The sequence below is a fragment of the Hydra vulgaris genome, chromosome 02 (genome assembly GCF_038396675.1).
Source record: "Hydra vulgaris chromosome 02, alternate assembly HydraT2T_AEP".
Taxonomy (NCBI): Eukaryota; Metazoa; Cnidaria; class Hydrozoa; order Anthoathecata; family Hydridae; genus Hydra; species Hydra vulgaris.
The window spans coordinates 37747501-37761864 of record NC_088921.1 but is presented as its reverse complement, the minus strand read 5'-3'; the positions used below and the strand labels follow the sequence as shown (position 1 = coordinate 37761864).

Genomic DNA, 14364 nt, shown 5'->3' with positions numbered 1-14364 from the left:
AAATGAAAAGGAAGCAATAGACAAGGAGTTCTTATTCCATGAAAGGTGTTTCTAAAGTTTATGTTTTAAATCAAATAATATCAAAATAATAAAGCCATTTATTTTTTTAGTTAATATTAAAAGTTTATTTTACTCAAACCTTTTTATAAAAAAAAGCACAAGTAATGTACTGAATTAATGTCCAACTTCAAATCCGATTTTTTTTTTAACTATGCTATCATCTGAAAAAAAAGTTATTTGATTATGATATCTTCTGTTTTCCACAAAACGTTTAAAAGTATTGTTCATATATGTTGTTCAAACTATTATACTCTAAGAGCAAATTCCAACATTAGAATTTACGAAATATTTTTTACTTTATATATTATAATATATATATATATATATATATATATATATATATATATATATATATATATATATATATATATATATATATATATATATATATATATATATATATATATATATATATATATATATATATATAAGATGACCATAAAGACATGTCTTTTCTGTACTCTCAGGGTAAGCTTCTTGTGTGACAGATGTGCTTGAGTACCGAAGACTCTCAGTACAGTGCCTGAAGCAGCGCATTACTGAAACTTAATATTTTTCAAACAAAAAGTAGCCAACATTGTTGTTTTATTTTTTAAAACCTGAAAATTTTTTACGGATAGCTGTAAATATTTAAAACTTTGGACCACTGAAATAAACTAAACTAAATTAAACTAAATTTAAAAATGTATATTAAATAATTAATAAAATATGTAATTTGGAAATATATCATACAAATTATATACAATTTACAATTTATTATGGAAGTTAAACGCTACCAGAAAACAAAAAAAACTCAACGTAGTAAATAATACTTTTATTAAACTATTTTTTTAAATATGTTTGAATATTTTATTAATATGTTTTGCTTTGTGCAATGAAGTAGTAATTAATAGAATGAATTTTAACCATTTTGATCTACCTCCAAAAGTTTATGATCGAGTTGGATATTTAATTGGTGATGATTGGAAAAGTTTTGGGCGCAATCTTGGATTTGACAACATAGATTTTCAGCACATTGACTCACAAACATGTAAGCTAAGCGAGAAAACTGTAATATTATTAAAAAACTTCAAGCAAAAAAATGGATCTCTCTCATGGAACAGACTAAAACAAGAGTTATCATCATTTAAGCGTTTAGATGCGATAACGGTAATTGAGAAATCCCCAGATTTGTTTTCAGGTAAGGGTAATAAAATAGATTTTTTGCAGGATTTTACTTGTAACTTATTTGCAAAGTAGTATTTTGATTATATTTAAAATTACATATTTTTTATTAAATTATGAAAATGTTTTAAGAATTGACAACAAAAAGTTTTTGTTATTGGTTATTTTTATTAGTATTTATTATTAGAGTTTTGATTTTATTTTTTGAAGCTATTTAAAACAAAATAAGAATAGGGGGTGGGTGAGGGGAAAATGAGATGCAAAGAAAGTGAGGAGGATAAAATATTTGAACTTTTCGGACTTTCAAACTTTATAAGTTACAATATAATATTTTGTATTTAATTCAAATCAAATAGTTCATTTTATTTATGTTTAAAGTTATATGGAATTACACCGTTCTTCTTTCAATATACAAAAAGTTACAACCCGACAAAACATGTTTTTAGGAATTAAAATAATATTTGGAATTTACTAATAAACATGAGCAAACTTTAATATTTATGAGTTTTCATAAATTTTACTTTCGTAAATTTTACTCTTCTTATTTGTATTATTAAGGCTTATTTTATTATTACTATTAAGATTTTAAGACGTATTATTAGGACTTAGAATGAAAGCAAAAAACCTTTATTTCTTAAAAAAATTAAAAAAATGTAAAGTTCTCAAACAGCAATTAGACAATATAAAATTAAAACAAAACAACACCGCAAAGGTGCAAAAACGTTTGATGTTAGAAAACGAAATGTACGATTCAGAATGCAAAATGAACAAAAATTTTAATCAGTTGCTTTGGATATTTGAAAAAATCTCAATTTACCAAATCAATCCACCTATGAATTATACTACATAAGAAAATTAAAATTTTGTTCATTTAATATAAAAAGGGATTATGATGTAAGTTACCTCATCAGCCCTTAGAAAAGGGGCTGATGATGTTACTTTAGTGTTTTTAATTTTTTTATGATATATTTAGACAAAGATATTCGATCTGTATAGTTAATATTCTATTCATGTGCTGGCCAAAACAAACACTATACAAAAGTTCATATTATGGATTTTCATATTCATAAAAACAAAAGTTTGACTTCAAGAAAGTTACGTTTCACGGAATGTGATAAGTAAATGGGATTAATTAATTGCAAAACACCCGTGTTCCGTCAGATTATATTTTAACGTTAAAAAAAGCTCGTAAAAAACCCCCTCCATTTTATGTTATAAAATGACGCAAGATATTATTAACAATATAACTAATGATATTAGAACATTTTATAAGGACAAAATTATAAATCTAAATTGCCTGCCTCGTGAAATTTGTTTTAGAGAAGACTCAAATGGCATTACGTTTCATCGTGATTCATAGAATGAATTCATCGTATTTCATAGAATAGATTATTGTTAAAAAAAAATTTAAAAATAATAGGAAAAATGTTACAAAACGTAAAATCTCGATTCTATATAGTTTCAAGCTTTGAACTTTTGGCGAAGTACAGAGAATTATAAGTATTAAAAAACTTCACTTCAAATACTGAGTTAAATTGTTTTTTTGATTCTCTGCATTTATCCTAAAAAAATTTATTTGATTAATAGCGAAAAAGTTTTAAAGTATTATCTTTAATCTAAATAAAAAGTTTAGATTAAATATATTACAAATTTATAATTTTAGTTAAGTTTAATTTACTCCTTAAAATGCAAATCTTCATTATTAATAGGTAAAACTCCTTATCTGAGCCTTTGATAAGGGAGAACAATAAACCAAATTTTGCCCCAGTTCTGAGTATGTTAGGAGCATCTAGTAAGACTTAAGGACTTTCTTTTTTCAGTAAAGTTGATGCTTTGAAAAAAAAATTTTAACGATTTTTTTTTGAGAAAAGGGTCTTAAAAATCAAACTTTGTCCCCGGCCCCAGCCAGACTCAGAGCGGCCCTGGTTCTTACAATAAATATCTTTTTGTACATACAGTTTTGTGACATCTGTATCGGCAAAGTTTGCTAATATTGCACTTTACATTAATAACATAAATGTATTTTTAATTTACAAAACTTTATAAGTTTTGATAAAGTTAAAAATAAACTAAAACAGATGTTTATTTGTATTTTTAGATCTGTTCAAATGTGCAGAAAAAAAACGGTGAATTTAATTACTTTAGTATATATTCTTTTATTATTAAAATTAATTATTATTAAATAAATGTTTTTGATAGCTGTTGATAAATAGAAAATAAATAACAATAATATAGAAGAGAATGTAGTTAATCAGTAATAATTATAGTAAAATAAATAATATAATACTCTTTTTTATACAACCTAATTTTCAACTCAGAAGCAATAGTTTTTTCATTTGTATTAATTAGAAATTTTTTGTTTGCTTTCACCCTAAAAATTAGGAAAAGTTTTGGTAACTTACAAGTCTAATTTTCTCTCTAATTTATCTTCCTGTGTCATGTGTATTCGTAATCACTTTTGAAATTTTCAAATCTGTTAGTTTTTTTCTTTTACTTCACTTATACTAAGCTTTTTAACATGCAAAGAAATGTAATTTAATTTAAGGTAATCGTGAAGTGACAGACCAATTGACTAGTTTCTGAATGTAGCAGTTTTAGTTATTAAAGATTTAAAATTGTTATACAGTATTGGACAAAACATTTGCAACCAACATCGAACAATGCTAAAAAGTGTTCCTAATTTTACATGTCTTAAAAACGAAACAAACTATACTATCACAGCAAACAGTTCAGAAGTCTGGAGTCATAGCATGCCATGACATGAGCAATCAGCTGACAGGTGACAGCACACAGGCAGAATTTCGTTGACAAGTGCCATTTTGCAGCGGACAAAACAAGTGCAAATTTTTTGGTTTGTTTCATATTCTTATATCTGGTCCGTGTCAACGTCACGGAAGTTTTTTAATAATGAAAGGAAGTATCCATAAGTTTCCAGAAGTTTCCAGAAGCATGCAGAAGTTTCCAGAAGCATGCAGAAGCTTCCAGAACTTTCCAGAAGAAGCATCTGGAAGCATCCAGTAGCATCAAGAAATATCCAGAAACATTCAGAAGCATCCAGACGCATCCAGAAGCTTCCAGAAGCATCGAAAAGAAGCATCTAGAATCTTCCACAACAGGTTCACACAGGTTTATTTTACTATATAAGAGACATGTAAATCGACATGTAATTCAGTCAGTATATGGAAGTCAATCAGTCAGTATTATCAAGCCAGTTTATCGAAGTGAGTTTTATCAAAGTGTTTTATCGAAGAATATCAATACAAGAAGAGAAATACAACAAGTGTTTCATTACATCAATACAGTCCACATCCAACCAAGACGTTGTGTTCCACAGAGCATTATTGTATCATCACAAGGTAAATGTAACACGGTAAGCCTTGAGAAGCGTGATTATTTTTTTAAATTATTTTTATGACTTCAAGTGCAAAAATGGCTCCCGACAGTCTTGGATTGGAACTAAGAAAGAAAATTATTGGCGATTGCGTAAGTGGAATGTCACAAAAAAATATTTGTGATAAATACCGCGTGAAAAAATGTACCAGATCAAGACTATGTTCCAAATATCGTTCTACTGGGAAGTTGGCTGCAGATAACAAAGGTGGAAGACCGCGTTCCACCACTTCTAGAGAGGATTCTATGATCTTCAGATCCGTCAAGAAGGATCCCTGGATATCATCAGTCGAGATATAAAAGCAATTAGAGCTGCCTGTATCGGACCGAACAATCAGACGACGTGCTGTTGACACCGGATTGTTTTCTCGACGCCCTGCAAAGAAACCGCTGATTTCACTAAAAAACCAGAAGAAAAGACTCCTGTTTGCTACATCTTATATTGACTGGAATGTGCAGAAATGGCGAACTGTCCTGTTCAGTGATTAATCGAATTTCAATATCATTGGAAGCGATGGCATTTGCCGTGTACGTTGACCGGCCGGAAAACGCCTCGATTTACGTTACTGCCATAAGACCGTGAAGCATCGTGGAGGCAATGTAATGGTCTGGGGGTGTTTTTCTGCTAACGGTCTAGGTCCAATACATCGAAACGATGGAATAATGGAGCGTTTCATGTATAAAAATATCCTGAAAGATGATATGTTACCTCATGCTGAATGGAATATGCCAATAAAATGGGTTTTTTAGCAAGACAACGATCCGAAACACACTGCAAAAGTAGTCAAGCAGTGGTTTCAAGACAACCACCTATCGGTCATGGATTGGCCGCCTCAATCTCCGGATCTCAACCCTATCGAGAATTTGTGGGAGATCGTCAACCGCAGAATTAATCGTGAAGGTGTTCGTAATAAGGACCAACTGTTTGAACAAATCCAAAAGGCCTGGGCAGCGACTTCACAAAGTTTCATTGATCACCTGATCGAATCTATGCCTCGAAGATGTAGGCTATGATCGACAACAAAGGATTCGCCACGAAATATTGATAGCGAAATACAGCTTGGTCAACATTTTGTCGAGTTGCACTTGTTTTGTCCAGAAGGAAATCAACTTTTTTAAATACTTTTGATTAATTTACTAATTTTCGTGTACAAATAATGAACTTTGTGATGAATAAAACTTGAAGAACTTTGTCTCTAAACAGTTACATAGTTATTTCTCTAAATTGAAAAATGCAGCACTTTTATATAAAGAAACTAAATTAGTCTTATTATTATTAGCAGCAACATTTGCAATACCACTTAACTCCATCCTTAGGCAATCTAACTTGTCTGGCTATGTACCAGACTATTCGAAAAAATCAAATACTACTCCCATTTTTAAGAAAGGGAGCAAGATTAAGGCTTACAATTATCAACCTGTCTCCTTCAACTCAATACTGGGCAAAGTAATGGAAAGAATAATTCACAAACATATTATGGCGCATTGCGTGGAAAACAATCGCATCTCCAAGCATCAACAAGGTTTTCTTGGTAAAACGGGATGTCTGACTAACCTCCTCGAAGCTCGCGATATACTTACCGAGGCTATGCATCACCGTTACAGTGTTGATATTATCTACACCAATTTTGCTAAGGCATTCGATAAAGTCCTGCAAAAACGTCTCCTAAATAAACTAAAAGCACACAGCTTTATCAACAAGCTGCTACTTTGGATCGAAATGTGGCTAAAAGATCGTAAGCAACGTGTTGTCCTAGGAGAACATAAGGTTCTATGTTAGGAGAACATATGGTTCTATGTTAGGGTCACTACTTTTCATTTTGTTTATAAATGATCTTACTGATAGTATTGTTCATAAGATATTCATACGCTGATGACAGAATAATTGTTGGGGTCATTAAGTCAGCATCAAACATTGCAATGCTTCAAGCAAACACTGATAATGCAGTAACTTGGTCAAATATTTGGCTCATGCACTTTAACATCAATAAATGTAAAGTGATGCATGCAGGTTGTCCTAAGAAACGTTAATCTCATGAGTATTCCATGGAAACGGTGATGGCATGCGCCACACAATTGCGTACAATTCGTATGTCCAGTTACTTCCAGAATTTTCCATTCAAGCTTGGAATCTCCCCGTATCTAGAAGCAGACATTAAGTTTCTTAAGAATGTCCAAGATTGCGTCACTAAATCAATATCATCTATCAGCCATTCTGATAAAATAAAGCGTCTGCAGATACTCAAACTTACCATTCTCAAAGAACGTCGTTTTCGTGGAGATTTAACCCAAAAACTCAAGATATTCATCAATATTGACGAAGTAATTTTTATAGTCCCACAGCAATATCTAATTGGGCGTAAGGTGTACAACCTGCGCGGCCATAACAAGCAGCTTGACCGTCAATTCGTAAGAGGATGTGTGGAGAGATCAAACTTTTTCACAAACAGAGTTGCGGTCCATTGGATCTCTCTCACACAGCACACTTTAAACACGCCAACTTTGAATGCATTTAAAGATCAGATTTTGATGTGATAAACTGTTAAATCAGCAAAAAGACTCCTGGAAAAGTCTCTTCATCAAATTAAAAATTTAACATTATATTTTCTGTATATTGTCTTTTCATTTTATTATTGTGGCCTCTACTTTTAAATCCGTAATCTAGTATTTCGGGTATTGTTTAAAAATTTATGATATGATACCCTCTCCAACTATTATCATTAGTGTCCTATTATCATAATCTTACATTTTTTCTGGTTGAATTTCATCTTTCACTTATTTGACTACTGCAATGACAAAATCTAATTAAAGAGTACAAGGATCTAGGTTCAACTTAATGATGCTTATAATTTGCTATTACTAGTGTACAACTTGATTGTTCAGGAAAAAAGATGAGCAATAGAGGATTCTTTACGCTGCCTTGTGGTACCCCATACTGAACATTAATATTATTTGTTAGTGTCCTATTAGCCATTTTCTATCTAGGTTAAAAAATTGTCTCTAATGCCGTATGCTTTTAACCTATGTAGAAGATCTTTTAACAAAGCCTTGTAGAAAACAAAACAAAGTCTCGTAACAAATTGTGACTAAAATTAAAGTGTTTAAAAGGAAGCATTGGAGAGTAGTTAAAACAAAAAAGAGAATTTTTGGCTGCTTTAATTGATGTTTTCACTTGACTTTTTTTTTGATGCTATCACTTGCCATATCCTATAAATCATCAGATATTTTTGATATTATTAGAATTTATTTGCATTACATTTGTTTTTATAGCTACTTTGTTGTCGGATGTATATTGCGACTCCACCTCCGTCATTGTTTCTGCAATAAAGTTGATATCCGAAAATTATAGTTTAAAACGTCCAAAAACAAAAAAAAAATACCGAAAAGTTTGCTTGATGGAAAAACCAAGGCAATTGGACGAGCTAAAAATTTGCTTAAAATAAATACAATAAAAATTTATGCATTATAAAAGACAATGATATTTACTGTAAAAAAAATTACTTGATGCTTTCAATTAATAAATACTATTATCAGACATAACGTTAAAAATCATCTGACACATTTAAGTACATTCAAGTTTAAAAATTGCTTCTAAGCTCCTTGGATGACAGAATATTTGAAGCTGTGGTTTTCAAATCAATCTTTGACATCAAATCTATATGTTACTGAATGCTTGAAAAAACAGCTTCTTCCTCTAATTAAAAAGCACGAACAACCAACTTTATTATGGCCAGATCTGATATTGATCCGTTATTTCAAAAAGATAATGCAGTGGTATAAGAAAAATAGAGTCAATTTTGTTGCAAAACATGTCAATCCACCAAACTGTCCTGAGTAGCCATTTATCAAATCTTACTGGGCAATTGTAAAGGGAATATTGAGGAATAGAGGCATATGTGCAAACAGTTTTAAAATTTTCTAAGATTTATGGATTAATAATACAAAAAAAGTGACTGTTCCTTTATTGATTTGGACTATTCCTTTATTGAATATATTTTGTTGCTCTAGCATTCTTTATACCTTGCGATTAGTGTATTTATTCAACATATCTGTACAAAAACTTTGGTTAGGTAATACGACTTGGAAAATATTAGAATTAGAAAATATGTCTTTATGTTGGTTGTTTTGAGATCATGGATGTGTTTTAGTTCCAAATCTGCAACTTCTGCAACTGTAAAATAGTGTTCCATCATCTGTGTGTTCATTTTTGGAAAGACCAATCATTATCGCATTTTTTTCTCGATTTGATGCTTTTTTCGATTGAGTAACATATAGCATAGTTATTGCACCTGCGTTAGACCGTAATTGTTACTTCTAGTTATTTGTACCTTTTCCAAGTTTGAGTTTTTGTCTTTTAAAGCTTTTTTCGTTGATTAAAGTTCTCTCTTCCTTCACTGATTTGTTTAACTTCATTCTCTGTTATATTTATAGTGTTTCAATTTTTAACTCTACATATGATGGTCTGTAGCAGTGTAGCAGCATTTTTGCTCAAAAAATAATTATAGCTGTAGTTTCCATACACTTTACAGGCAAAATTTTTAGTTCTAGTTTTATTTTAGTTCAGTAAATTGTTTTGCACATATATTTTGACCTCTGACAAAATGTATGTCTTTGCACACTCACTTATTTTTGTATGCTCAATATCTAACAGAACTATTGCACACGTAGAGTCAAGGAGAAATGTGGCGCCTGGTAGTGAATTATATTTAGATCGTTTGGCTGCAAAAACACTGCAAACTGACAGCGTAGATCTGTAATCATTTTCACCGCTTTATCATTGGTATCTTGCTAAAGGTCGCTAAAAATTCTAAATTGAGTATCGAAGGTATAGCGCAGAATAAAAAAGTCCGTCTGGAGATTTTCAGTTACATTAACAAAAGGTTCTAAACGATTGACAAAATCCGGAAACATCACCCATTCGAAATTGTCAGTTGAATCAATGTTAAGGTCATTAAGCACTTCGTTGAAAAATGTTTTTTTTTCTAGAAGTATCCGAGCCATAAAGTAATTGCTGTTCCATCTTGTAGAACAGCTGAAAAATTTTTCCAATGCCACAAAAGATTTGTGAATTTTTTCCACTATTCTATGTATCTTTAAAAGTTAGCCATGATATTTACCACCATATGCAAATTTTACAACTAGCTGTATAACATGTGTAAAGTGTTCCAGTCTTCTGAACGCTACGTTTTCAAATATCCAGCCATCAAGTCACAATGCGAAGCGCCCGCCCTCAGGCATGATTTCAAAAAAGTTTTTTCGTTAAAACAATAACTTAATCATTAATTATGCTGGTGATTTCGGCAGACGTTCTGATTTTAGGACGATTCAAATAAAGTTGGCTTACTTTTATCCACTGCTTTTCTTTTTATCGCCGTATAATTTTGTTCACTTAATTTCTTTAGTTCCTACTCTTCCAGCTCAATGTGTACCGACGGATGGTTTCTTTCTGAATGAAGTTAGAAAAAGATAAAAAATATTTGTCAAAGTTATTGTATATTTATAATTTATCTACCTACCTTTGTATCAATTTAGCTAAATACAAGTTCGTATACGTTACGGAGTATTTATTCCAAAATGATAAAATGAGTTGCTTTTTCGAAATGCGAACAATTCCTCAAACAGATATATGAACCTTAATATTTGTTTGGTTCTTTCCACACAACTTTTTTTACATATTTTTTCAGTATCAAGAAAGATTAAAAATACTGATTTCCGAATTGAACGATTCCTCTTTCTACTAGCACAAAGTTTACTCAAACTTGCTGTATTATTGTGTTTGTTAAATTCTCATTTAACTTGATTATTTTTAGTTTGAATAAATATATTCGAATAAATATAACCTAGCCATATAATATCATCATTCAAATTAGGTGGTTATGTTATAATAATTATATATCAAATAGTTCAAATTGCTTTTAAACAAGTACAAAAATATTTTCGTTTTATAACAATTTTTGATTCAGTTTATATATCGTTCAAAATTTTAAAATTATCTTTTTAATTCTGTTCTTGTTCTTAAAACAAATTTCTCGTTTTCTCGTTATCGTTTTCGTTAACGAAAGGCTTTGTTTTTTGTTCTCGATTTTGTTCTTGTACACAAAAAATCTTAAATCATCCACGGAGTTTGTAGTTGATTCGAAGTTAGTTTATTTTCAAAATATTGTCTAATTTTTTTAATTTGTTGATTTTATTTTCAAAGCATGATGTGATTTTTAAAACACTGTCAAAAAAGTATATTTTGGATCAATCCAAGCACATAGAAAATTAACTCTGTTTAAAACGAATAAATATTTTTAAAGTGATATCAGAATCTTTGTCGAGTTGTTTAGCATTAATATTTTATAATTCTTTTAGTACAGGAACTATTCCAAAGTTATGGTCATGTGCAAACATTTTTCCGTTATTCAAAAAAGGTAATAATCTTGGTCAAACAAATTATAGACCGGTTTCATCAAACAAATTTTAAACCGGTTTTATTAACATCAATCGTTGGTAAAATTATGGAACGAGTTATTAGAGATTGTATGATGGTGTTTCTTATTGAAAACAATTTAATTTATAAAGAGCAACATGGTTTTGTTAATGCCAAAAGTTATAAAACAAACCTGTTGGAAACATTAGATTTAATCTCGCAAGCGTATGAAGAGGTTATTTCATTTGATGTTTCGTTTTTGGATTTCAAAAAAGTATTTGATTCAGTCTCTCACAAAAATTACTGGAAAAATTAATTAGACTTGGATTTGGGTCATCAAATTAGTGTAAATCATTTTTGTCAGATCGAACTCAGAGGGTTGTGATAGGAGAATATATTTCAAGTTGAAAGATAGTTACTAGTGGAGTACCGCAAGATTCAGTACTCGGACCTCTTTTATTTGTTATCTTCATTAATGACCTATGTAGAGGAATTATTAAAGCACCAAATTATATGCAGACAATACCAAAGTTATTTCAATCAATCATTGTTTTGATGGTAATAAATTATTACAACAGGACATTAACATGATAGTAAAATGATCTGAAGATTGGTTAATTAAATTTAATGAATCAAAATGTAGAGTCATGTATATTGGTAAAAAGAATCCTTGATATGAAAATAAGTTAAACAACTTAGTTTTAACAGAAACAACAATAGAAAATGATCTTGGGGTTTTCATTTCAAATAATCTAGAGTGGAAATACCATATTATTCAGCTCTAGACAATGCAAACAGAAAATTAAGCATGATCAAAACCTCTTTTGAGTACTTAGATGAATTTTCATTAAGGTAACTATACAAATCGTCAGTGCGTTTTCATTTGGAATATGGAGCAGCAGTTTAGAGACCATTTTGGAAGAGAACATTGACAATCTTGAACTCGTGCAGCACAGAGCTACTAGAATCAAATCTTTAAGGATGTCATATGAAGTAAGATTAAAGATACTTGAACTGCCACCTTTGCATGATAGAAGAAGAAGAGGTGGTCTGATTTAAATGTATAAGATCTCAAAAGAAAAAGATTTTGCTATTTTTCACCACCCTCCATTAATTTTTGGCTGGAACGATTAAGTAGTAGTAACAATTGAAGAATACGCAGACAATTTACCAATTCGAGAGTTCGTCACCATTTCTTCTTAAACTGAGTTACAAACGATTGGAATTCTCTTCCTCAATGGATAATAAAGATAACTTTCAAACCTTTACAATAACAGTTTTGCGAAATACATTCGTTTCTGAACCCTATATTTTGTAATCGGCTGTCATAGTCTTAATTATACGTAATTAAGACTCAACACACCTTAAGTGTGTTGAGTTCTAATTAATCTTTTCTATTCTGTTCTATATGTTTAATATATCACTTTAAAAGGGCATATTTGTATATCTCACATATCTTTGTATTTGAAACACATGTTGGATAGATTTTATCTCACAATTATATTTATTTACCTCACAAATTTATTAAATCAATTATTAATGAGTTATTAAAAATTTTTTTTCAACTGTTACACAAAAACTAAATATTTTAACTTTTACGCAAAAACTTATTTGTTTATTATCTCAAAATGATGTTTTTTGACTTGGAGTGCATTTCCCTTGGATACCGACGATATATTCTAAGATGTTTGGAAGTAATTCTGGAAATTTTAAAATTAAACCTGTGTAACTACAGTCCAGAGATAATACTAAGAAGCTCCAACAAGTAGTAATGGTGTTTGAAATGGAAACGCTGAATGGAATGGAAGTGGTGTTTAAATCTGAAAATGCCATCGGCTATGCCAGGTAAAATGCCAAAGTCAACCTTTGTCTAAAGATTTTTGTTCCGTGTTAAATTTGCACTGACTGATAAAGAAATTTTTTTTTTGTTAATGTGTATTGCTAAGCTTGGTTCAATGGCCACACAGCGCACTTGGATTCCAAGAAAGACTTTTCCCTTATGAAACTTCTTACCTCAGACTTATAAACCCCATATTTCACAGACCAGTTAGTAATACTCGTTGAAACAAGGTTATCTTGTTTATTTACCAAAAAGATAAAGAAGTTATTTCTACTAATGGTTATTATGAAGTCACTAAAGGTTACTAATGATGTGGCGGAAAAAAGAAGGATGAGGAGCAAAAAAATATGTTTTACAAGTAGTATACAAGTGCAGAAAGAATGTAGTCTAATCTTTCACGTTTCTAAAAACAGTTTTTAACAAACCTTTAGAATAGATTTCTCAGTATTGTATCCTTCTTAAAGTAAGCAAACACTTGTTTTAAAAAACATTTTATAATATCATTATCAATTTCATTCTTTGAAAAATATTAATTTATTCTCATAACTTACTTTCTTGATAAAAGTTCTTCAAAACCTTTTGAATATAAAAAGGCTGTTATAGGTCGTTTTGACTCTAAGTAAAAACAAATAGAGAATATATACTACTTAGAAATAACAATATTGCCTCTGATTTGATACAAACCTAAGAAAATATTGAAAAACTTCCAGAGATACAAATTATGGATGTTGGTAGGCAGACGAAGATTTTTAAAATTTTTAGCATCCAGTGGTAAAGGTAACATACTCAAATTGCGCTCAGACAAGTTCTATTTTAAAACCTGCAAAGACTGATCGTATTGTGGAGTTCTCGTTGGCAAAATTCTTGAATAAAAGTTTTCTCTCATTCATTACGATATATATATATATATATATATATATATATATATATATATATATATATATATATATATATATATATGTATATATATATGGTTTTAAATAATTACAATATAATTTTTTTCGGAAATTTTTTATCTAAAGTTAAAAATTATTACTGTATCTTTATTAAATTAAAATTATATTTATAACTTTTTAACTTGTTCGTATTTTCATGCTAATATTGTATTATTACATAACTGTTATAATTTTTTTCATAGCAATGTAAGAATGATTCCATATGGCTGTATATTTATGTTTAATTCACGTGAAACTTGCAATGAAGTAAAATTTAAACTAAACCATGAGCATGATTATCAGAAATCTATCAGAAACAAAAAGAATAACTTTGGATATTACCTTACCAAAAAAAAGGATAACAAGTTGTATGTTAAGTTGGAAAATTTAGTATATGATTTTAAAAGAATAGATTTCAAATTTTCATTTCCAGATACGAACAAAAATTTACAACAAGATTTAATAAATGATATTATTATAGGTAATATGTTCGTTATATAAATAAATATATATATATATATATTATATATATATATATATATATATATATATATATATATATA

General features: G+C 29.7%; 1 protein-coding gene across 1 annotated transcript in view; it reads left to right on the top strand.

The window, feature by feature from the left end:
• Window positions 1-932: 932 nt before the first annotated feature.
• Window positions 933-14364, top strand: part of LOC136076918 (uncharacterized) — a 36375-nt gene continuing 22943 nt past the window's right edge. The window contains exons 1-3 of the mRNA XM_065790783.1: window positions 933-1240; window positions 3323-3350; window positions 14005-14282. Coding sequence (XP_065646855.1) covers window positions 955-1240; window positions 3323-3350; window positions 14005-14282 — 592 coding nt within the window. The 5' untranslated portion in view covers window positions 933-954. The remainder of the gene's footprint in view (window positions 1241-3322; window positions 3351-14004; window positions 14283-14364) is intronic.